Consider the following 22312-nt stretch of genomic DNA (forward strand, 5'->3'; position numbering starts at 1 on the left):
CCCTTTTGCTTGCGCGGGACGGGGTGCTAGACTGCTAGAGTCGCTCTTCTGAGTCCCGGCCCGGTCGCGGCGGCTCCGCTACCCACGCCCCCCCCCAGCCCCACAGAGAGCCAGGAGCGCGTCCCGGCAGAGTCCCCACCACCACCGAAGCGCCGGTCTGCCTGCTGGGGGCGCCCTTGTCGGGAGGAGGCGCGCCCCTCCGAGGCGGACCAGGGGCCGCGTGGTGCGGCGGCGGGCCGGCAGGGGGCGCGGCGGCTGCGCCTCGGCGGAGCGAGTGGCGGGCTGGTCCCGGGCGGCGAGGCGAGGCGAGGCGAGGCGGGCGGAGTCGGCGCGGAGCAGCGAGCCGGGAGGAAGCGGCAGGTGAGCGGGCGTCGGGGCTTCGCGGGACTTTTTGTGCCGGGGAGGGGGCGCCGTCTCCTGCCTTCCCAGGCGACGGCAGGACCATGCTCTCCATCGGGGGGGGGGGGGAGTTTGTGGGACCCCGGAGGCAAAGTTCCGAGGGCAGCGGAGCTGCTTCTGCCTCTGCCTCAGTTTCCCCTTTGGCGAGGCCAGCCCCAAGGCCGGCTCTCGCTGGGGAGAGGCTTCGCTGGTTGGGGGGGGGGCGCGCCTGGATCTTCCCGCACAACAGCCCTGAGAGGGAGGCTAGGTTCAAGAGGGGGAGTAGCCCAAGGGGAGCTTGCCCCCCCTTCCCTGTCGATGGGGAGGGGCAAGAAAGCTCAGGGCCCCCTGTTTGCCGACTGTTTCTGGAGGAGCCTCAGTCCGGAGATCCGAGTAGGGCAAGAGCAATGGGGGGGGGGCGATCGGTCCTCAGCACCAAGGGGCCCTATCCTGTGAGGGTCCAGAGATCTAATTCGAGAGGCGATGATGAGTAGGAAGCAGAGAGCAGGTGAAGAGAAGTCTTCTTGGGGGGGGGGGGTCGTCTAAGGATGCTCCAGGGCCGGGACCCCCGCATGGTCCGGGAAAGGGCTGCTGCTTGGTTTTGGCACAGGGCAAGTTCCCGAGACCACCCAAGTTCTGGGTCTAGAAGGGGACCTACAGGGCAGACCCTGAGGGCGTCCCTCCTTGAGGAGACCGTGGGGTGGAGTGGGATAGAGGAGTACCCCAGCAGGAGAGCCCCCGCTTGGCATGCAGAAGGGTGCAGGGTCTTCCCAGCTCAGAGGACAGCAGAGCCACAAGCGACAAGTGGAGCTGTTCTGAGGTCAGGATCCTGCAAAGCCACTTGCTAGGCCTGGATAGGAGGCTTCCTCAACCTGGGACCATCTAGATCATAGAATTGTAGAGTTGGGACCCTGAGGATTATCTAAGTCCGACCCCCTTTCAATGGAAGAATTTGCAGCTGTCTAATATGGGAATCGAACCTGTAACCTTGGCATTGTCAGCACCACTCTCTAACCAACTGAGCTGTCCGGGCTGATCTGCTTTACTAGCCTTCACAACATATGGAGGCACCATTTTGATGTGTAGACAGTAGTGATTTACATATGGGCATCATGGGCTTGGCCAGGGGAAAGGCAGGGAGGGGCAGCTGACCGCCCCCCCCCCCCATAATCAATAAAAATGCATAGCAAACTGAGCTTCTGTCCCACCTAACAAAATGTCTGCCCCCCCCCCCCAAATCCTGGCTACACCCATGGCAGCTTCTTCTGCTTCCAGCACCAATCAGCAGCAGCAGCAGCTGCACAATGGTCCCCATTTCAGGGTCCGATCCTGGGTTGCTCAAAGTTTAGGAGCCTTCCCAGCTCAGTGACAGAGCATACAGAGGGTCTCAGGGTTCAGTCCCCTGCGGCATCTCCACGTAGGGCTGGGATAGGCTCCCTGCCTGAGAGCTGCTGCCAGTCAGTGTAGGTAACAGTGAGATACGCAGAGCAAAGGTAGGAGGTGCCTTCCTGCGTTCCATTGTCCAGCACGTCGCTGCTTGAGTGTGGCAAGCCTCAATGCCATTGCTCTCCATCTGTGAAATGGGCCCATTTGGGGACAAACCTGGCAGGGGGGTTGTGAGGGTGAAGCTTTGCAGAGGTTGCTGAAGTCCCATGCATCCTGCTCATCATGGAGACATCCATGGATCCTTTAAGGGAGGAGGGAGTCCAGGTGGTACATTGCACTGAATTCATTACTCAGATTGAAGCATAAAGTGCCTGGGGTTCTAGTCTAGGGGGTTCTAGACAGTTACCTTCCAGTAGACACCCCCCCCCCCTTTCCTCATGGGTCTTCCTCATCATCCTTCCAATTTCCTTGCAGAAAACAGATCCTCCCTCTGCACAGTGCTTAGCAAGCTAGAGGAGACCTGATATTCACCCAGCAGCTCGCTCTCCTGTTTTAGTTTTTGCTATACGGTGGTACCGCAGGTTACAGATGCTTCAGGTTACATCCGCTTCAGGTTACAAACTCCGCTAACCCAGAAACAGTGCTTCAGGTTAAGAACTTTGCTTCAGGATGAGAACAGAAATCGTGTTCTGGTGGTGCAGCGGGAGGCCCCATTAGCTAAAGTGGTGCTTCAGGTTAAGAACAGTTTCAGGTTAAGAACGGACCTCCGGAACGAATTAAGTACTTAACCCGAGGTACCACTGTATTTTTGTAAAGTAAATTTCTGGGTAAAGTTGGCTTTTGCTTGTCTTCGTCCTCAGTAGCCTGAGAGTTTCCTAAAACGCTGGTGCGCAATGATGCCTTTTGCTGTTTGGTGAAGCTCTTGGCTTAAGGGAGGAAGAGGATTGATCCTGCAGAGAGGCGATCTGGTGGCCAGGGCCATTGGTTACATCAGGTGGATAGGAAGCCAGGGCTCTCAACACCCTTCCTGGCTGGTGTGTGTGTGTGTGTGTGTGTGTGTGTTTGTGTGTTTGTAGGAAGACCAGGAACCAGGGGGAGATGCGGACAGTAAGTAGAATGTATCTGGAGCACAAGGAGTTCTGTGCTTGTCCTGGGGAAGCTGGAGATAGGCCGAATGGATAAAGCAAAATCTTTTACTGGACCCGAACCAAAGAGTCTAGTGGCCCCTTGAAAGATTAATGTGTTTATTGTTCTCTGAACTTTTTCTCAGCAAAATCCTTCTGCCGAGAAGAGTTGGGGCGGTGTCAGAGGTGCGGGAGAGAGAAGATGCATTGTATAGTAAATCAATTAAATAGGGTTGGTTTTTTTGGGGGGTGTTTGCAAATAGTCTGGGCTTTTTCATGAAAGAAGCCCCCTGCCCCCCACCAGCACCACGCTTGCCACCTCTTTCGGATCGTGTTCCGCAAATGGATTATGCCAGGCAGCTGCAGACAGCAGGAAATGGGGAGGAGGCTGCAAAATTGGATTAGGGTGGTGGAAGAGCCTCTTGGATTGAATCTCCATTAAAAGATCAATGCGCTTAACTATCATTTTAATATAATTTGTTTAAGATTAAGAAACCCATTTTAATGTGGCAAATAGATTAGGCTGCAAGATGCCAAGCAGGCTGGCCCTGGGCTGGGGGGGGAAAGCTTCTGGGCTGGGGGTGCCACATAGGGGAGGAGAAGGCTCTTTCCCTGCCCCATGGTTCAGACAAGGTGCGGATGTTCGTTTATGGCAGGGGTGGAGAGGCTCAGGCCTGATGGGGAGAAGCAGTGTTGGCCCCCAGGCATCACTGTCCTTCCCAAAGCACTCTCCCAAGAACACACGGCCTCTTTGCCAGGCTACACCCTTCCCTGGTGGTGTTTTGCAGCCTCCTTGGGTGCTTGTGGCTGACTGTGCTGAGATGGAGAGAATGTAGAATCATCTGATTCACACATGGGTGGAATGTTGTTGTTGTTGTTGTTAATTACCCATCCATCACCCTAAGGTCCCAAGGTGGGGTGCATAAGTTAAAATAGAGCAATAATTAAAAAAACAATTTTTCAAAACTTACAGTTACTAGAAAAAGCCATCACAAAACATAGGGGCAGGTCCTGAAAATATGCATCTCGGGTGTCAGAGGCGCACTGACTATACATCAGGATAGACCTTTCTGACAGTAAGAGCTGTTTGACAGTGGAACGGACAACCACAGTAGGTGGTGGACTCACCTTCCTTGAAGGTTTTTAAACAGAGCTTGGATGGCCATCTGTCAGGGATCCTTCTTTCGCTGTGATTCTTGCATGGCAAGGGGTTGGACTTGATGACCCTTGGGGTGCTTTCCAACGCTACAATTCTCTGCTGCTGTGATTCTCCTCCGCCCCAGTGACTGATTTAGGGGAGTACGACTGGTTTGGTTTCACTGGGCACTGAGCCTTGGGGGTGCTGCCGGGAGGGCCACAACTATGATGTAGAATGGAAAGTGAGTGGTGTTGATGGGGGGGCACCGGAATTTGGCATCACACAGGGTGCTTCTGAAATAATAATAATATTAATAATAATTTATTATACCCCGCCCATCTGGCTGGGTTTCCCCAGCCACTCTGGGCGGCTTCCAATAGAATATTAAAATACAATAGTCTGTTAAACGTGAAAAGCTTCCCTAAACAGGGCTGCCTTCAGATGTCTTCTAAAAGTCTGGTAGTTGTTTTTCTCTTTGACATCTGGTGGGAGGGCGTTCCACAGGGCGGGTGCCACTACTGATAAGGCCCTCTGCCTGGTTCCCTGTAACTCTGACAGTGAGGGAACTGCCAGAAGGCCCTCGGCACTGGACCTCAGTGTCCGGGCAGAACGATAGGGGTGGAGACACTTCTTCAGGTGCATTTGAGACCCCAGGTGGCTTCATATTCAGAGTCATGAACATTGGCCCTCCTTCTCTGCCTCCACCTGTGGGCCGAAAGGCTTTTTTTTTTGACCCAAAGAGGGGCTGCTTGCCAGCAGTGAAAGTGGGCACGCCACACTCACCTTGAAAGCAGCAGATTAGCTGCTGGCTGTGTTTGTTTGTTTGTGTGGTGGCCTTCTTCCTGCTCATCAAGTGATCCACCTGATGATTGGGGAGTGGGCAGTTGTTGTTGTGAATTGCATTTATATCTCACCTTTTCCTGCAAGGAGCTCAAGGTGACATACAAGGTTCTCTCCCTCCCCACAAAAAGCCCCGGGAAGAAGGTTAGGCTGAGAGGCAGTGACTGTCCATGGTCACCAACCACCCAGCGAGCTTCAAATGGCTGAGTGTCAGGATTTGAACCCTGCTCTCTCCCATATCCTGGGCTGACACTCTAACCGCTACACGAGTTTGCATCTCCATCTGGGTGTTGAGCTAGGTGGAGAAGGTCTACTTCATTTCCCCCTCCCCCCCCCCACTCCTGCCCAAATTGGTGGGGTCTTTCAGGGTGGAGGCAGAAGCATTTATTTGGGACCCCTGCACCAGAAGTTAGGCACCCCCATGTCCTAAAGCCCTGTGGATGTTCCTTTCATTGGAAACAATAAAAGTGGATTAAACTTTAAGCCCACAGGGTGGGGGCGGGAATTGACGAAGTTCTAATGTTCCTGAAGTCGTTCCAGTAGTTCTTTGGAAGGCTAAACTCAGGTGGAAAAAAACAATTAAAAAGGACAGTAAAAGTGTAAAGAATATTTAGGCAGCCTCAGGTAGCTAAGTGCCCACACTGCAGCTGAGAAGCTGATGGTGCAAGGGTGAGGCTTGTGCAGCCTGTTTACTCGGGTGTAAGCCCTTCTTCTTTTCTCAGAATTTACTCCTTGGCCCAGTGCAGGATTGCAGGGAAAATGCCTGGTGTGTTTCCTGCCGTCTCTGAAGAACCATCAGAGAGGATCAAAATTGTGGCTCTGCGGGGGGTCCTTTGGGAGAACATTCCTTTCCAGTGTCCAGTGATGAGGCCGCCAGTTAGTCCCAGTATTGGCAGGTGGTGGTGAGAACGGGGAGAGCTTGAACCCAGGGAGGCCACATCTGCAGCTCGCTCTCCTGAGGAAGGCTTGGCTGCTTGTGTTTTTTACCCCCCAAACATATCCTCTCTCGTAATCCCATCTAATGGCTTCTCTGAGAAGCTCAGGCGGCCGTCCTGAACCACAGTGAAGGCTGGTGGGAAAGAGGGACAAAGCTGCCCTCCTGGTGGGGTGCTCAGCCCCTGGGGAAGGAGCAGGAACCCCCCCCCCTGCTGCAATGGCAAAGCGGTATGGGGGCTTGCTCAAGGCTGGGTGATGTATCTCAGATGCTTCTTCCTCCCTTAAGATGGGGAGGAAGCAGCAACAGCCGAGATACATTCCAGACATCGTGATATACAGTGGTACCTTGGTTCCTGAACGGGTTGGCTCCTGAACAAATCGGTTCCCGAACACCGCAAACCCGGAAGCAAGTGTTCCGGTTTGCGAACGTTTTTTGGAAGCCGAACGTCTGTTTCGGCTGTCGGCATTGTTTCCGGGGCTAATCAGCCAATCAGAAGCAGCGCCTTGGTTGGCGAACGTTTTGGAAGTCGAGCGGACTTCCAGAACGGATTGGGTTCGAGAACCAAGGTACCACTGTATCAGCATATTGTGGTATTTAGCTGCTGATATATCGCGATGTTAGGGACGTGAGTGGTGCTGTGGATTAAACCACAGAGCCTAGGACTTGCCAATCAGAAGGTCGGCAGTTCGAATCCCCGCAACGAGGTGAGCTCCCGTTGCTCGGTCCCTGCTCCTGCCAACCTAGCAGTTCGAAAGCACATCAAAGTGCAAGTAGATAAATAGGTACCACTCTGGCGGGAAGGTAAACGGCGTTTCTGTGCGCTGCTCTGGTTTGCCAGAAGCGGCTTAGTCATGCTGGCCACATGACCCGGAAGCTGTATGCTGGCTCCCTTGGCCAATAAAGCGAGATGAGCGCCGCAACCCCAGAGTCGGCCACGACTGGACCTAATGGTCAGGGGTCCCTTTACCTATATCACAATGTTGAAAACCAGATATCACCCAGCCCTACTTGAATCCTGCTTGTGGGGCACCTTGTTGGCCATTTAAGAGGATTCTGGACTAGATGGGCCATTGGCCTAATCCTGTCGGCTGTTCTGATGAGATGGGAGCTACTTCTGTTGGGGATCCTGCCAACCTCAGAAAGCCAGTGGGGTTGGCACTCTCCTGCTGCTCCTCCCTTTCCTTGCATTGAAAGACTCAACAGAATATTCATCGTTTGGGGCCACGCTTCAAATTGTACATTCTGCTTCCCATCCATCATGGCTCCTGCATCCTGTTTCTGAAGGGTCAGCTCCTCTTGCTGTTATTCTAGATTTGTTGCAGCCACAGCCTCCACGAACCTGATACCATCAGGATGTTTCGTACCACAAAGTCTGGAGGGCATCTGGTTGACAAAAGCCGATCTAGAATGTAGGAGGCCGCCTTATACCTTAAACCTGTGCATGTAAAAAGGGGGTTTCCCTAAAAATAAGACGTTTCTAGCCCTCAAGGTTATGAATAAAGGAAGCTGCTTTATACTGAGGTCCATTTAACACAAGTGTTGTCTATAATGACTAGCAGCAGTGCCTCTCTAGGGCTTCAGCCAAAACCCTCATCCAGCCCTACCTGGGAAATGTCATTGGGGATTGAACCTGGGACCTTCTGTATGCAGAGCAGCTGCTCTGCCACTGAGCCACAGCATCCTTGTGCCTTGCTCTGCCCTAAGCTGTGGAGACCTCCCCTTGCATTGCAGAACCCCCCAGGAAATGGGCACCACAGCAGAGTTTCGTCCGAGGACACAGGAAGGCACCAAGTCAGTGAAATTGTGGGAATCTGGACAGCTAAAACCAATCCTCTCATTTGTGCCTCCTCGTTTGCATCTGTTTCTCGAAGTGTCGCCGCCGTGAGGGTTAATTCCAGCACATGGCTGCTCTCTGTGTTAATTTGAGGGAGGATCCTTGCCAAAATAATCAGGCTGTACAAATCCCTGCCGCGACGTAGCATTTATGAGTGCTAAAGGGAAGTAGCAAAGGAGCGCAAATTGCAACAGAGCTTCGGGCGGCATCCAAATCGTCTGCAGGCTTCAGAAGCTGCGTTTCCGAAATGTGGTGTTTTAAAAGTCTCTGTCCAGGTTGAAGTTGGCAGTCAGCTGCAGGAGATTGCTGGGGCCATCAAGCCTGGCTCTGTCAATACATACAATGTGGGGAAGAGAGGGAGCAGGACATCCGGGGCCTGAATGCGGCCCTCGAGAGCTGGGGTGTACCTAGGGGTTGGCCAGGCTGGCTCCTGCCAAGGGCACAAGCCCCAGGTGTGTGTGTACAAAATCATGTCTCCCCACTCTGGCTTGGAGTGGCTAGGAGCCTGTCCACATGCTCCCAGGTTGCTCCTTCCCTGCTCTGGGAGTTGCCTAGGGTTGCCACCTGTCCTGTATAATACAGGATTGTGCCTTATTTCAATGTAAAATGCTACTGTTTTGTCACATGGTCTTCTCTCTCTCTCCCTCAAGTTAGGGATCCTCTCCAAATGCAAGTGTTATGCGAAACGTCATGCATTTAAGCTCTGGGTAGCCAAGTGCAGACAGATTTACAAATTCACGTGTATGTATGTGACAAATTCCAAAGGGGCCATCCTGTTAGGCTGTAATTACAGAATCGTAGAATTTGTAGAGCTGGAAAGGACCACGAGATGCCATCGAGTCCAACCCCCTGCAATGCGGAAATATTTTGCCCAACATAGGGCTTGAACCCACAACCTAGATATTAAGAGCCTTATACTCTACCGACTGAGCTAGAGAGAGAACTTTGCAATGGATTGCTCTGAAGTCACTTCTGCACCATATAAAAATCATCCACCAACTGCCCTGCCTCGCCCTGTCCTGTATTTTGCCAGAACAAAAGTGGCAACCCTAGAGCTGCCAGGCTTCAAGGGCACTAGGGATGGGGAGGGGGGCACCCATACAGCTCCTTGCCAAGCATGCAAGGGAGCCTAGGTACACCTCTGCTTGAGCATCTCTTGCCAGCCCTGCCCTCCTCAATGGCTGGAATGTGTCCTTGAACTATGATGGTGCCCCTGGCTTGCAGTGACAGAGGATGCGGAAAACGTGTGTGCAGAAACATCTTTCTTTTGTGTGTCCTATTGGCCCACCCACTTTTTCCCTGGCCTCGCCCACCACCTGCACATGGCCCCTGAAAGGTTCCATGCGAGGGACTGTGGCCCTCAGGCTGACAAGGATTTGTTTAGTAAGTTCACTCCAAGGTCAGCGTTGCTTCCTAGGTCTTGTACCTGCCTGCAGCAAGCACCTTCCTGTAGGAACCTTGGTGTTTTGGGAAGAAACACCTGCAAGTGAAATGGCCTGTGATTAATACTTCATTTCCTCTGATTACTTGGAAATAGTCAGGTCTCCAAGACGCATCAGAAGTGCACCAAATGGGAGAGGCAGCCATAGGGTTTATGCTGTGCCTCAGTGACTGTGGTGATTAACAGCCACAGTTTCCAAAGCTATCAATCAAGGCATGCTTGAAGTTTTGAAAGGGGGCTGCTAGGTCTGCGCCCTTCCAGCCACTCCGCGCTTCTCCCGACATCAGCCCTGCCCTTGCAACTTGTGTGAGAGGAAGCAGGTTGGTGCTTTGGAATGGTCACTAAAAGCACATGGAGTCAAACGACAGAGGAACAGTTCGGCACCTGCTCTGAGCTCCTTTAGGGGACAGCTCTCTGCAGCACCTGGGACTTTGAAAGGTCCCGAATGTGTTATATTTGCTTGATAGCCTCTTATAATAATGATAATAATAATAATTTATTATTTATACCCTGCCCATCCGGCTGGGTTTCCCCAGCCACTCTGGGCGGCTCCCAATCGAGTGCTAAAAACAATACAGTGGTATCTCGGGTTACAGGTGCTTCAGGTTACAGACTCCGTCTAACCCAGAAATAGTTCCTCGGGTTAAGAACTTTGTTTCAGGATGAGACCAGAAATCGTGCTCTGGCAGCATGGTGGCAGTGGGAGGCCTCAGGTTAAGAACAGTTTCAGGTTAAGAATGGACCTCCAGAACGAATTAAGTTCTTAACCAGAGGTACCGCTGTACAGCATTACGTAAATGTTAAAAACTTCCCTAAACAGGGCTGCCTTCAGATGTCTTTTAAAGAGAAGATAGCTGCTTATTTCCTTCACATCTGAAGGGAGGGTATTCCACAGGGCGGGTGCCACTACCGAGAAGGCCCTCTGTCTGGTTCCCTGTAACCTCAGTTCTCGCAGCAAGTGCACTCAGAGGAGAGGAGGGATAAAAGGAGCCAGATTTGAACACCTGACCCCATCCATTCGCCTTCAGGGGCTTGGGAGCACCCATCTCTCATGGGAACGAAACAGAGAGCATCCCTTAAGGATGGGGCCAAGCCTCCGAAAGCACTCTGACTGTGACACCTCAAAAGATCTCTTGCTGTATTCCAGGGAACCTTTTGAGGGTTTTTCCATAGAATCATAGAGTTGGAAGGGACCCAAGGGTCATCTAGTCCAACCCCCTGCAATGCAGGAATCTCAGCTAAAGTATACATGGCAGATGGCCATCCAGCCTCTGTTTAAAAACCTCTAAGGAAGGAGAGCCCACCACCTCCTGAGGGAGCCTGTTCCACTGTCAAACAGCTCTTACTGTCAGAAAGTTTTCCCATATGTCTAGTCAGAATCTCATTTCCTGCAACTTGAAGCCCTTGGTTCCAGTCCTACTTTCCAGAGCAGGAGAAAACAAGCCTGCTCCACCCTCCACGTGATGGCCCTTGAGATATTTGAAGATGGCTATCATATCTCCTCTCAGTCTCCTCTTTCCCAGGCTAGACGTACCCAGCTCCTTCAACCGTTCCTCATCCGGCTTGGCTTCCAGAGCCTTGATCAACTTGGTCGCCCTCCTTTGCACATGTTCCAGCTTGTCAACATCCTTCTTAAATTGGGGTGCCCAGAACTGGACACAGTATTCCAGGTGTGGTCACCTGTTTTTTTGCAGAGTTGTTGCAAAGTTGGGGGAGACCAAGATGGTTACTTGTAGGTTCCCCCCGCCTCTGCTCTTTTAAGTGTCCCAAATGCCCGGATGGATATCTTTGTGGTCGGTGACTTATTTCTTGTGAATGGTTCCCTTCCCCACAACGGCAATGCAGAATAAATTGCCGCCCATCTTCTGCTGCAAAACATGCGCCACTTTAGCATGCATTTTAACCTGACGGTACTTGCTTTGCATCTCATGGCCATTCAGTTGCTCCTCCCCCCTTACACTTTACATACCTGCCTACCAAGATTGCCCTTGTGGATCTGATGAAGTAAAAGCCTGAGGGATGGCTGGCTCAGTCAGCAGAGCATGAGGCTCTTAATCTCGGGGTCGTGGGTTCAAACCCCACATTAGATGGAAGCTTCTTGCATTGCAGGGGGTGGGACTGGATTCCACCCACCCCTTTAAAATATATATTAAAATTTTATTAAAGGAATTTCAGTTATAAAAAATGGAGTGATGAAAGAGAAGGGAAAAGGTGCACAAAGTACATTGAGAAAGGAAGATATACTATAGTACACTAAATATTAAAAAAGGTAAAGGTACCCCTGCCCGTACGGGCCAGTCTTGACAGACTCTGGGGTTGTGCGCCCATCTCACTCAAGAGGCCGGGGGCCAGCGCTGTCCGGAGACACTTCCGGGTCACGTGGCCAGCGTGACAAGCTGCATCTGGCGAGCCAGCACAGCACACGGAAACGCCGTTTACCTTCCCGCTAGCAAGCGGTCCCTATTTATCTACTTGCACCCGGGAGTGCTTTCGAACTGCTAGGTTGGCAGGCGCTGGGACCGAGCAGCGGGAGCGCACCCCGCCGCGGGGATTCTGTGATAGGAATTTTATGGTCTTAGATATATGGCAATGTTCATAACCGCACATACATAGATCAACACAGGAAGGCCAACCTGGAACCATTTTGATTCCCAAACTGACCAAATGTTTTCTCTGCAAGGTCAAACTGGAAAAGGCAAGCCCTAGGCACTGAGGCTTTTGCCCACAGCGCCACCCGCGTCCCTACACTAAATATACTACGCTATATTTCTTTGGTACACTAAATATAATACACTACATTTATAGTATGCTATACTGAATATATAGTTTATTACACTACTATAGTATATCACACTAGAGTTGGAAGGGACCCCAAGGGTCATCTAGTCCAACCCCCAATGTGCATTTTAGGTGCATCCAGACTCCCTTTTTGTGCTGTGTTTCTAGGCATATGTCCACATTTTAAAGTGTTGTTATTGGTTTTCCCCTTGGCACTTTCCCTATGAAAACTGCTCTTTACTGCTGGATCGGAGCAAACAGAAATCCGCAGAAACCCTGAATTGCCATTTCCCCCCGATTCAGCAGTAAAGAGAGAGTTTTTGCAGAGAAAACACTGGAGCGGGGTGGGGGAAGAGAGACGCAGTTGGATACAGCACTTTAAAGTGTGGACCTGTGTCTAGAAAGGACGGGGGAAGGGTGGTAAGTCGATGAGCCCTGAGCATTTTTGTTTTTGTGTTGCAAAGCGACCCTGCTAGGCTGCAGACACACAGTGCATCTGAAGCCCATAGCTTCCCCCAAAGACACCTGGGAACTATAGTTTGTTAGGTTGCTGGGAATTGCAGCTCTGTAGCGGGGGGCGGGATACAGATCCCAGGATACTTCGGGGGAAGAAGCTGTGTTCTTTAATGGCAATGTGTGTATGCAGAACCTCAGTACAGTGGTACCTCGGGTTACATACGCTTCAGGTTACAGACTCCGCTAACCCAGAAATAGTACCTCGGGTTAAGAACTTTGCTTCAGGATGAGAACAGAAATCATGCTCCGGCGGCGCAGCAGCAGCAGGAGGCCCCATTAGCTAAAGTGGTGCTTCAGGTTAAGAACAGTTTCAGGTTAAGAACGGACCTCCGGAACAAATTAAGTACTTAACCCGAGGTACCACTGTAGGGCCATGCAAGGAGCTGGATCAGGCCAGAGGGCTATCTTAGAATCATAGGTGTCAACTCACTGGGGCCCTGGTTGCCTGAGCATTCACAAAATTCCCCATGAAGGAGCCGGGCATACACAAATTTTGGTGCCAGGGCATGGCACCCATGGCCCCAGGCACGCACGGTCGCTGGGCCAAGTTGGCACTCCTAATTTCAGAGTTGGAAGAGACCCCCAAGGGCCATCTAGTCTAACTTGCCCAGCATCCTGTTCTTGCAGTGGCCCGTAGGGATCCTACCAGCAGGGCCCATGTGCAACAGCAACACTCTCCCCACTTGCGATTCCCCAGATAACTGCCATGATTCAGATGCCGTCTGACCGCGGAAGCTGGAGCAGAGACATTGCATCTGGTAGCCCCTGGTTGCCTGATTCCCCACACACCTTGGCTGGGCTCCTTCGCCTCCTGTCCTCTGTCTCCAGAGGAGCTGCCTGCTGCCAGTTGCATTACCCAGTGGAGAGGAGACAGTTTTGTTCTCCAGGGCCCAGAGCAGCCATAGAACAGCCTGTTCTAACCGATGAAAAATGGGCAGGGCGGGGGCAGCGGCAACAGGTTTGCGAGGAGCACAGGAAATGGATTTTAATAATGAGAAGTAGGCAAGAACATTGCCCAGGGTAACAAGGAAGCCTTAACCGCATTAAGAAGGCTGGAAGAGGAACACTCCTGCCAGCTGCTTTCTGGCCTGGGATGATAACAGGGTCGTTCCCTCCCTTCACCTCGCTCTGTGAGAAATGTTGGGCCCTGATGGAGAAGGCGTCAGTTGTCAAGTTGTTCTGAACTAAGCCACCGCACCATTTCCATTATGGCCACATGCCACAAACCTCTCTTGCGTCTCTCTTCCCACCCTATGTCAAGCTTGGAGCAGCGTTAGAAACTCAGGTATATGAACTAATCGCCAAATGGCACCTTAAACCAGGGTTACGGTTGCCGCAATGGAATTGTCTAGGCGCCATTTCCCCCTTATGAAATTGTTTATTACAGTGGTACCTCGGGTTAAGAACTTAATTCGTTCTGGAGGTCCGTTCTTAACCTGAAACTGTTCTTAACCTGAGGTATCACTTTAGCTAATGGGGCCTCCTGCTGCCGCCGTGTGATTTCTGTTCTCATCCTGAGGTAAAGTTCTTAACCTGAGGTACTATTTCTGGGTTAGCAGAGTCTGTAACCTGAAGCGTATGTAACCTGAAGAGTATGTAACCCAAGGTACCACATTATTATTATTATTATTATTATTATTATTATTATTATTATTATTATTTTAAAGGGGGGAAAATTCAGAGTGGTTTACAACAAATTCGAACATCAAATCAATAAAACAAATTCAAGCTTCGAGGGAAATGTTTCAGATCCTTCTTGAAGTGCCATTTTGCTCTCCCCGTATTTATTTACCTACTTAAGATATATAGCTGCCCCATGGCAGAAGTACTGTAGGAAGGCAGTATAGGCAGTATGATGTAGTGGTTAGAGTGTCGAACTAGGACCTGGGAGGGGCCAGCCAGGTCAGGGGCAAGCCTGGCATCCGGAGATCTCCACGTGGTGGCAATTGGACCCACGCCAGTCACAAAATGTGCCTGGCCCCTGAACACTAGCTTGAAGGTGCCGGGTTTTTATTTTTAACTCACAAACTTATAGACATGGAGAATTGGTAGGTACCCTTGGGGTCATCCAGTCCAACCCCCTGCAATGCAGGAATCACAGCTCATGGATGTTAAGTTGTGGGTGAACATATCAGACGACACAGCGATTCTTCAAACAGCTCTTGTTTATTCACAGGCCAGGACAGAACTAAACTGAAGGGTTCAGTCAGCCTGCTTATATAGAACTCCAGTACAACGTAACTGTAACAATTTTCTAAAACTATCCAATCACTGAACGTCACTTTTAATCCCTTATTTGCATAACTATCTACAGTATCCCCCTGCTGGCCCAGGGTGAGAACTTCAGTACATAACCATGGATATTGTGGAAATGGAGTCTGCCACTAACCAGAATCTTCCCGACTGGTTTTTCTGCAGTAGATATGAGATTAAAAGTAGATACGAGATTTAGCAGAGCATAAACACCACAACTGAGCTTGCTCCTCGTTGACTTTTATGTCGTGCTGAAATAGCAAGACTCAGCAGGTAGTATGACCTTGCTAGCCCTACTCGGAGTAGAGCCATCCGGCTCTGTTGATTTCAGTGGTTCTGCTGATGTCGGATGCAGCCCTAAACAGAGCTTATTTATGAACTCAAACAACTTTTTATATCCCGCCTTTTCGCAGGGCTGGAAGTGGCTTGCAACATTGGCAAATGTGAAAAGGAAGAAAGAAAATCTAAGAGTAAAACAGTATGCAGGGGATAATATCTGTTCTAGTTAAGCAGCGTTTGGTTTGTGGAGCAGGGAGAGGAGTCCCTCATGGAAATTAAGCACATGTCTCCAGATTCACAGATACTCTTGCATATACAGTAGTACTTCGGGTTACATACGCTTCAGGTTACAGACTCCGCTAACCCAGAAATAGTACCTCAGGTTAAGAACTTTGCTTCGGGATGAGTACAGAAATCGTGCAGTGACGGCACGGCACCAGCAGGAGGCCCCATTAGCTAAAGTGGTGCTTCAGGTTAAGAACAGTTTCAGGTTAAGAATGGACCTCCGGAACAAATTAAGTACTTAACCCGAGGTACCACTGTATTTTATGTCACCCTAAAAACTGAGGCCAGCCAGCGTAGTGTTTGAAGAGCCCCAAACCCTTGATATGCCTCGTGCGGTTTTTACAACTTCTGCCCAATTTTCCACACGTACAGTGGTACCTCAGGTTAAGTACTTAATTCGTCCCGGAGGTCCGTTCTTAACCTGAAACTGTTCTTAACCTGAAGCACCACTTTAGCTAATGGGGCCTCCTGCTGCCGCCATGCTGCCGGAGCACAATTTCTGTTCTCATCCTGAAGCAAAGTTCTTAACCCAAGGTACTATTTCTGGGTTAGCGGAGTCTGTAACCTGAAGTGTATGCAATCTGAGGTACCACTGTAAACAGAATAAGAAAGCAGTGCAGCTTCTGCAGTGGCGGCCGTTCTCTGCTGTTACCAAAGAGCACAACGATCAGGAGACCTTCCGTCTCCAAGAGGGATTAAACTTCAGGCCTAAACTCCAAGGACAGCCTCCCAATGAGTTGAGCTCCCAAAGATCATGACCAGGTCATGGTGATTTCTCTGTTTTCAGACAGCACAGACAAGTCTGCCATTGGCAAAGCCAGGATAAGCCTTAACTTGGCGAGATGATGATGGTGGCATCATCATGATTTAAATATATTTGTCGCTTTTTACCCTCCAAAAAGCAACTTACAAAAATACCATAAAATATGCAAAAATACTACAATACAGTGGTACCTCGGTTTAAGTACTTAATTCGTTCCGGAGGTCCGTTCTTAACCTGAAACTGTTGTTAACCTGAAGCACCACTTTAGATAATGGGGCCTCCTGCTGCTCCCGCACCACTGGAGCATGATTTCTGTTCTCATCCTGAAGCAAAGTTCTTAACCCGAGGTACAATTTCTGGGTTAGCGGAGTCTGTAACCTGAAGCGTATGTAACCCAAGGTACCACTGTATTGGATGCTTCCGGACTGTCACTGTGTTAGGGTGGGATCCAGTGACTTATCAGAAAATTCAAGTTGCACAATTAATAGTTTAGCTGGAGGTCTTGCGCAACAAACCCACTCTTCCTGCCCCACCCACCCCAAAGATCAGATCTTTATGATTTGTAAAGTGAAGGGGGAGCTGCCCTAGAAAGTGTGGGCTAGGGCTTGCTTGACGTGGCATTGTCTAACCTCCCTGCAAATAAATCAGGTATAAATCCTCAATAAGCTGGTTGTTTGTTAGTGAGCAGTGTTGATGGCAAAGAGCAAAGGATCATGGGTGAAGGGAGCTCCCCAGATTCCTGGATCCATCCTTGAGCAATGCCCTAGAAGTTCAAGGAAAGGCCCCTGGATAACCCAGATCACAGGGACCAAAGAGAGACAGGAAGGGTGTGTGTGTGTGAATGTGCCCCTGTGTCAAAACTCACCCCACCACCACCATACACCACTGCAGGTGGTTGTGCTGATGGGGTGAACTGTGTTAGACACACCGTATTCTTCGCTCTATAAGATGCACCAGACCACAAGACGCACCTAGTTTTTGGAGGAGGAAAACAAGAAAAAAAATATTCTGAATCTCAGAAGCCAGAACAGCAAGAGGGATCGCTGCGCAGTGAAAGCAGCAATCCCTCTTGCTCTTCTGGCTTCTGGGATAGCTGCGCAGCCGGCATCCGCTCCATAAGACGCACACACATTTCCCCTTACTTTTTAGGAGGGAAAAAGTGAGTCTTATAGAGCAAAAAATACGGTATTTGTGATCCCATTTTACCTGTTTTAAAAACTTTGCTTTTTTATTTAACACAGCCGACATTCTTATAACCAACCACGGCAGCTCAGAAACTGTAGAAGTTTAAACACACCGACACTGTTGCCATATCGATAACAAGATTAACAAATAAGCGCTGATAAAAGCAGTAATTGGCAAACAAGATTAAGGGAACAATATTAATACAAGAGCAACGGAGGTAAAATGCTGGCAAGAACAGGAAAAGGTTGTCTGGAAGGATGTGGGGTCGGGCTGTTTGGCCCTGGGGTGAGAGAAGGGCAAGCCTAGTTTGAGCTCAGGTCTTGGCAGGGTAAATCAGATGCATCAAGTTTTCTTCCTAAAGGGGATTCGGGAGGGGCTGCGGAAACCTGGACTATCCTGCCATCTCTTTTGGGAGTCACTCTGCAATAAATTCCAAAGTGATGAGACCTAAACAGAGGTGCTTGACTCATTGATAGGTACAGCTGAACGACAGCAGGCGCTGTGTTGTGGCATTTGGCACAATTCTGTGCAAACCCACAGAGTCTTGTTCTGGGTGAAAATTCCATGCGCCTGAGAAGCTCCGCTTGGCTTTTCACAAAAGCAAGTTTCCAGTCCTCTTGGTGCACAAGGCCTTGGCTCGTGGCGGAGCGGTTTCCCTGCTGCCTTGCTCTTTTCCCAGGGGAAACCTGCTCTTTCGTTCTAAATCAGAGCAAACAGCAATCTGCGGGGAACCCGATTGCTGTTTGTTCCAGTTGAGCACTAAAGAGCCTTTTCCCCCAGGGAAAGCAGTGGGACAAGAAGACATGTGGATAAACCCTCAGAATAGATGAAGTATTTCTTCACGTAGTGCGTAGTTTGTTTGTTTATTTTTATTTAATAGATTTATATGCCAGCCTTCGTCATAAGATCTGAGAATAAAATACAGGATCAAAACGAGGAAACAAGGAAAACAAACCAGCAAAACAACCTTCCCACAGACACATTTAAAAAGCTGTAGAATATTAATCTTACGGAACTATGGAACTCCCTCCCACAGGAGGCAGAGATGACTTTAAAAGAGGACTGGACAAATTTATGGAGGAGGAGGGCTGTTGATGGCTATTCCCCATGATGCCTATGCTTCCTCCCTCCAGTGTTGAAGGTTGTAATAATAATAATAATAATAATAATAATAATAATAATAATAATAACAACAACAACAACAACAACAACAATAACAACAACAACAACAATTTTATTTATACCCTGTCCTCCCCAGCCAAGACCGGGCTCAGGGAGGCTAACACCAGCTATAAAAACAATTGATTAAAATACAACTTAAAAACAAGATTAAAGTACAACATTAAAATGCAGCCTCATTTCAGTAGAAACTCAAATCAAAAACTTTTGGGGGATGAAAACGTCAAATCTTCACCAAGGCCAACTATCCAGACTGGTCCTACGTGGGCCAGAAAAAAGCCAGGGAAGTCCCCAAATAGGAGTTCCATCACAGAAGGAGAAAGGAAAAAGGAAAGAGGGGGGAGGGGATCAAGTTGATTCCAAGCCAAAGGTCAGGTGGAACAACTCTGTCTTACAGGCCCTGCAGAAAGAAATCAGATCCTGCAGGGCCCTGGTCTCATGAGACAGAGCTTTCCACCAGGCCGGAGCCAGTGTTGAAAAGGCCCTGGCTCTGGCTGAGGCCAGAACTCCAGCTGCTGGGAATTGCAGGGGGGTGGGCGAGTGCTGCTGTTGTGCCCACACCCTGCTTGTGAGCTTCCTTCCCATTGGGGGCATCTGGTTGGCTGCCCTGAGAACAAAAAGTCCCCTTTGGCCTGATCCAGCTGAAGGGGACTCTTCTCAAGTTCTGTTTTACTTTCTGTATTATTTGTGTCTCCACTAGAGAGAATATGACCTCAATGCGTTACTCCCTTTTCCAGCAGTCTCTCTCCTTTCCGATGTGGGAGGGGACACACCCCACCAGCTACCTAGAATAAGAGATAACTGCCCCCTCCGAGGTGTCGTTACATTGGCAGGAGACGACTGCGAGAGCCACAGCCTTTCGACAGGAAACTTAATTTTCACACAGATGTTCCGTTGTTGAGCTGCCCCCACAAAGAGAAAAAGCGTCCATCCCATCGACTCTCTTGGAGACTTTTGCCCATGTCTTTTGGGGCCTTGGCTAGCTTTCCCAACTTCCCCGCCATGGGGATCTGAGCCAGCCCCAGCAAAGCCGAGAGCCGAGACCCTCTTCCTGGCGCCCGGGCGACTTGAAGTCTGTGCCTGCTCGCTGTGATTCTGCAGATATGGACACTGGATTCCCCGGCACCCTCTTGCCCGGCTCTCACCATGCTAATTCGTGGGCATAAAGACTTCCTGGCAGATGTGGTCTACATTGTCTTGGAGCTACTCATCGCGGTTCTGGCCATCTTGGGCAACGTCCTGGTCTGCTGGGCCGTCTGCCTGAACAGCAACCTCCAGAACGTCACCAACTACTTTGTGGTGTCTCTGGCGGTGGCCGACATCGCGGTGGGCGTCCTCGCCATCCCCTTTGCCATCACCATCAGCACTGGCTTTTGCGCCTACTTCTATGGCTGCCTCTTCATCGCCTGCTTCGTCCTGGTCCTGACCCAGAGCTCCATCTTCAGCCTCCTGGCCATCGCGATTGACCGGATTATCGCCATCCGGATGCCTCTCAGGTAAATGTGCAGTTGATGACAATGACAACAAGCTGTGCTTTCTTTTCTAGGGGTAAAAGGTAAAGGATCCCTGGACAATTCAGTCCAGTCAAAGGCAACTGTGGGGTTGTGGGGCTCATCCCGCTTTCAGGCCGAGGGAGCTGGTGTTTGTCCACAGACAGCTTTCCGGGTCATGTGGCCAGCAGGACTAAACCGCTTCTGGTGCAACGGGACACCGTGACGGAAACCTGAACGCACGGAAATGCTGTTTACCTTCCCGCCGCAGTGGTACCTGTTTATCTACTTGCACTGGCATGCTTTCAAACTGCTAGGTTGACAGGAGCTGGGACAGAGAAATGGGAGCTCACTCCATCACGCGGATTCGAACCGCCGACCTTCTGATCGGCAAGCCCAAGAGGCTCAGTGGTTTAGACCACAGCGCCACCCGCGTCCCTTGTGATTCTAGGGGTACTCAATGGTACACAGTACTGGCACCTTTCCCTACCCCCAAATGTTAAAAGTGAGGTACTTGCTGTAACAACTTCATCATGAATACTAGGAGTGCCAACTTCAATAAAATATGGGGGGGACAGGTAAGTCCCACCCTGCATATTGGATCACATGATGCGGCACATGCACACCATTTGAAAGGCAATGCCCATCAATTGGGGTGGCAAAGAACACTTGGCCCCTAGGAATTGGCTCCTAGGGTGAGTACCAGTACCATTTTTTTTCCTTTGAAAAAAAAGCACCGATGACGACAGACAGGGCTCAGGGAGCACAGCTTCAGTGCAGAGCTTATTTCCCTTCTCCAGAACTATCAGAAGCAGAATAAATTTGCTGCTGGAGGAGTCTGAAGTCTGTCACCAACTTTTCATCCGTTTTAAAAAGCCAGCGGGTGATGCTGGGATCTGCACGACCGAAATCCCAGCTGGAGTTTTTGCTCCCCGCCACCCTGTCTGTTTGAGAGAAACGTCCGTGTTTCATAATCTCAGCTTTTCCCAACCCTCTTCACTTGCTCTGAGCACGAGTCCCCTGAGAGCAGCGGCAGTCAGTCAGGGGGGCTGTTTGTAATGGCACGAAGCAGCCCCCTCCAGCGTGGGATAACAGCTGGGCAGCCTCAGAAGTCCACTTCACAGAGACTTAGCCCGCTCTGGGTCTTCTGTCCAAGTCGCTGAGTGCCTTGGGCTCAATCTCTTCCTCTCCCCCATTGTGATTTTTTTAATTTGCAGTGAAAAGCTCAAGTGGAGTTTCCTGCCCTCTGAGTTTGAAGAGCAGCAGCAGTGGCTGGAAATTGATATATAGTTCTTAAGGGCCAGGGAGGGGAAAAGGAAGGTGCAGCCCTTTGCTGTCTGTCTGTCTCTCAGCTGGGTTGACTCTCACTTCTCATCCAAACCATCTGGGCGGGAGAAACCTCTTCAGCTGCAGGTTCAGAAAATCAGCTGCCAAAGGCTCCATCCTCACAATGGGTGTAGCAAAGATCTATGCTATTGGGGGGGGGGGTGCAGGTGCGGCGATACTCACCTGTCACCATCCTCTGTCCAGCTCTGTCTAGCAGATTTGGAATGAAATGTCTCGACAACAGTTGTTTGAAATGACTTTCTTTAGACCACAAGTGCTCAGAAAAATCTGTCAAAATCTTCAGCTGTTTGAAAACTAGGAAGGTTTTTTTAAAAAACCAAAACCAAAACACAACGCCAGGGAGACCTTTTGTGCGATTAACAAGTACGTTTTGCAAAATTACAAAGAGCACACATTTTTCCATATTATTTTTTTAAAAAAATCTAAACTCAAAACAAGTTTTCCTGGATTTGCTGGAAACCTTTTCAGCACTTCCTTCTCAAGTTCCTCCTTTTCTTTCCCCCAAGGCAGCCCTGTTTAGGGAAGTTTTTAATGTTTGATGCATTACTGTATTTTAATACTTTGTTGGAAGCCGCCCAGAGTGGCTGGGGAAGCCCAGCCAGATGGGCGGGGTATAAATAATAATAATAATTTATTATTATTGTTATTATTATTATTATTATTATTATTATTATTATTATTATTATTATTATTCTGTTGAGAAGCTGCCCTGTCATTGTCGACTTTAGCCAGGTCTTCATTCTCCGCAAGATATGATCTACAGTAGACGTAGCGCAAGGCTGAGCAAGAGAGATGACCAGTTAGACCCACTGCTGTAGTATCCTAAATTCTGATGTTCTGCAAAGAATGTCTCACACATTTCCACGAAAGAAGAAATGATATGCTACATTGTGTAGGTTAAACAAATGCAAGCACTGACCTTTTCTAGGGAAATGCTCACTTGGTAGGGAGATTGTGGTATCTCAGCAAACTTTGGTAGGGAGATTGTGGTATCTCAGCAAACTTTGGTAGGGAGATTGTGGTATCTCAGCAAACATTTCAATTTCAAATATTCTGATTATTTCTACTTTTAGTTAAGTATCTTTATTTGTTTCCTTGATTTAGTGGGGGCAGCTGCCCCCCCCCGGCTGTGCCCATGATCCTCTCTGCAACTGACTAG

At 49.8% G+C, this 22312-nt stretch overlaps 1 protein-coding gene across 3 annotated transcripts in view; it reads left to right on the top strand.

Annotated features, from left to right (window-relative positions):
• Window positions 1-219: 219 nt before the first annotated feature.
• ADORA2A (adenosine A2a receptor) overlaps window positions 220-22312 on the top strand; it is a 29058-nt gene continuing 6965 nt past the window's right edge. Inside the window, exons 1-2 of one of the 3 annotated variants that reach the window (XM_028710142.2) lie at window positions 220-360; window positions 19054-19812. In XM_028710142.2, coding sequence (XP_028565975.2) covers window positions 19463-19812 — 350 coding nt within the window. In that variant the 5' untranslated portion in view covers window positions 220-360; window positions 19054-19462. Of the gene's footprint in view, window positions 361-19016; window positions 19813-22312 lie in introns of all 3 variants that reach the window. The other 2 variants (XM_028710143.2, XM_028710141.2) reach the window with 2 other exon arrangements.

The sequence above is a fragment of the Podarcis muralis genome, chromosome 16, assembly GCF_964188315.1.
Source record: "Podarcis muralis chromosome 16, rPodMur119.hap1.1, whole genome shotgun sequence".
Lineage (NCBI taxonomy): Eukaryota > Metazoa > Chordata > Lepidosauria > Squamata > Lacertidae > Podarcis > Podarcis muralis.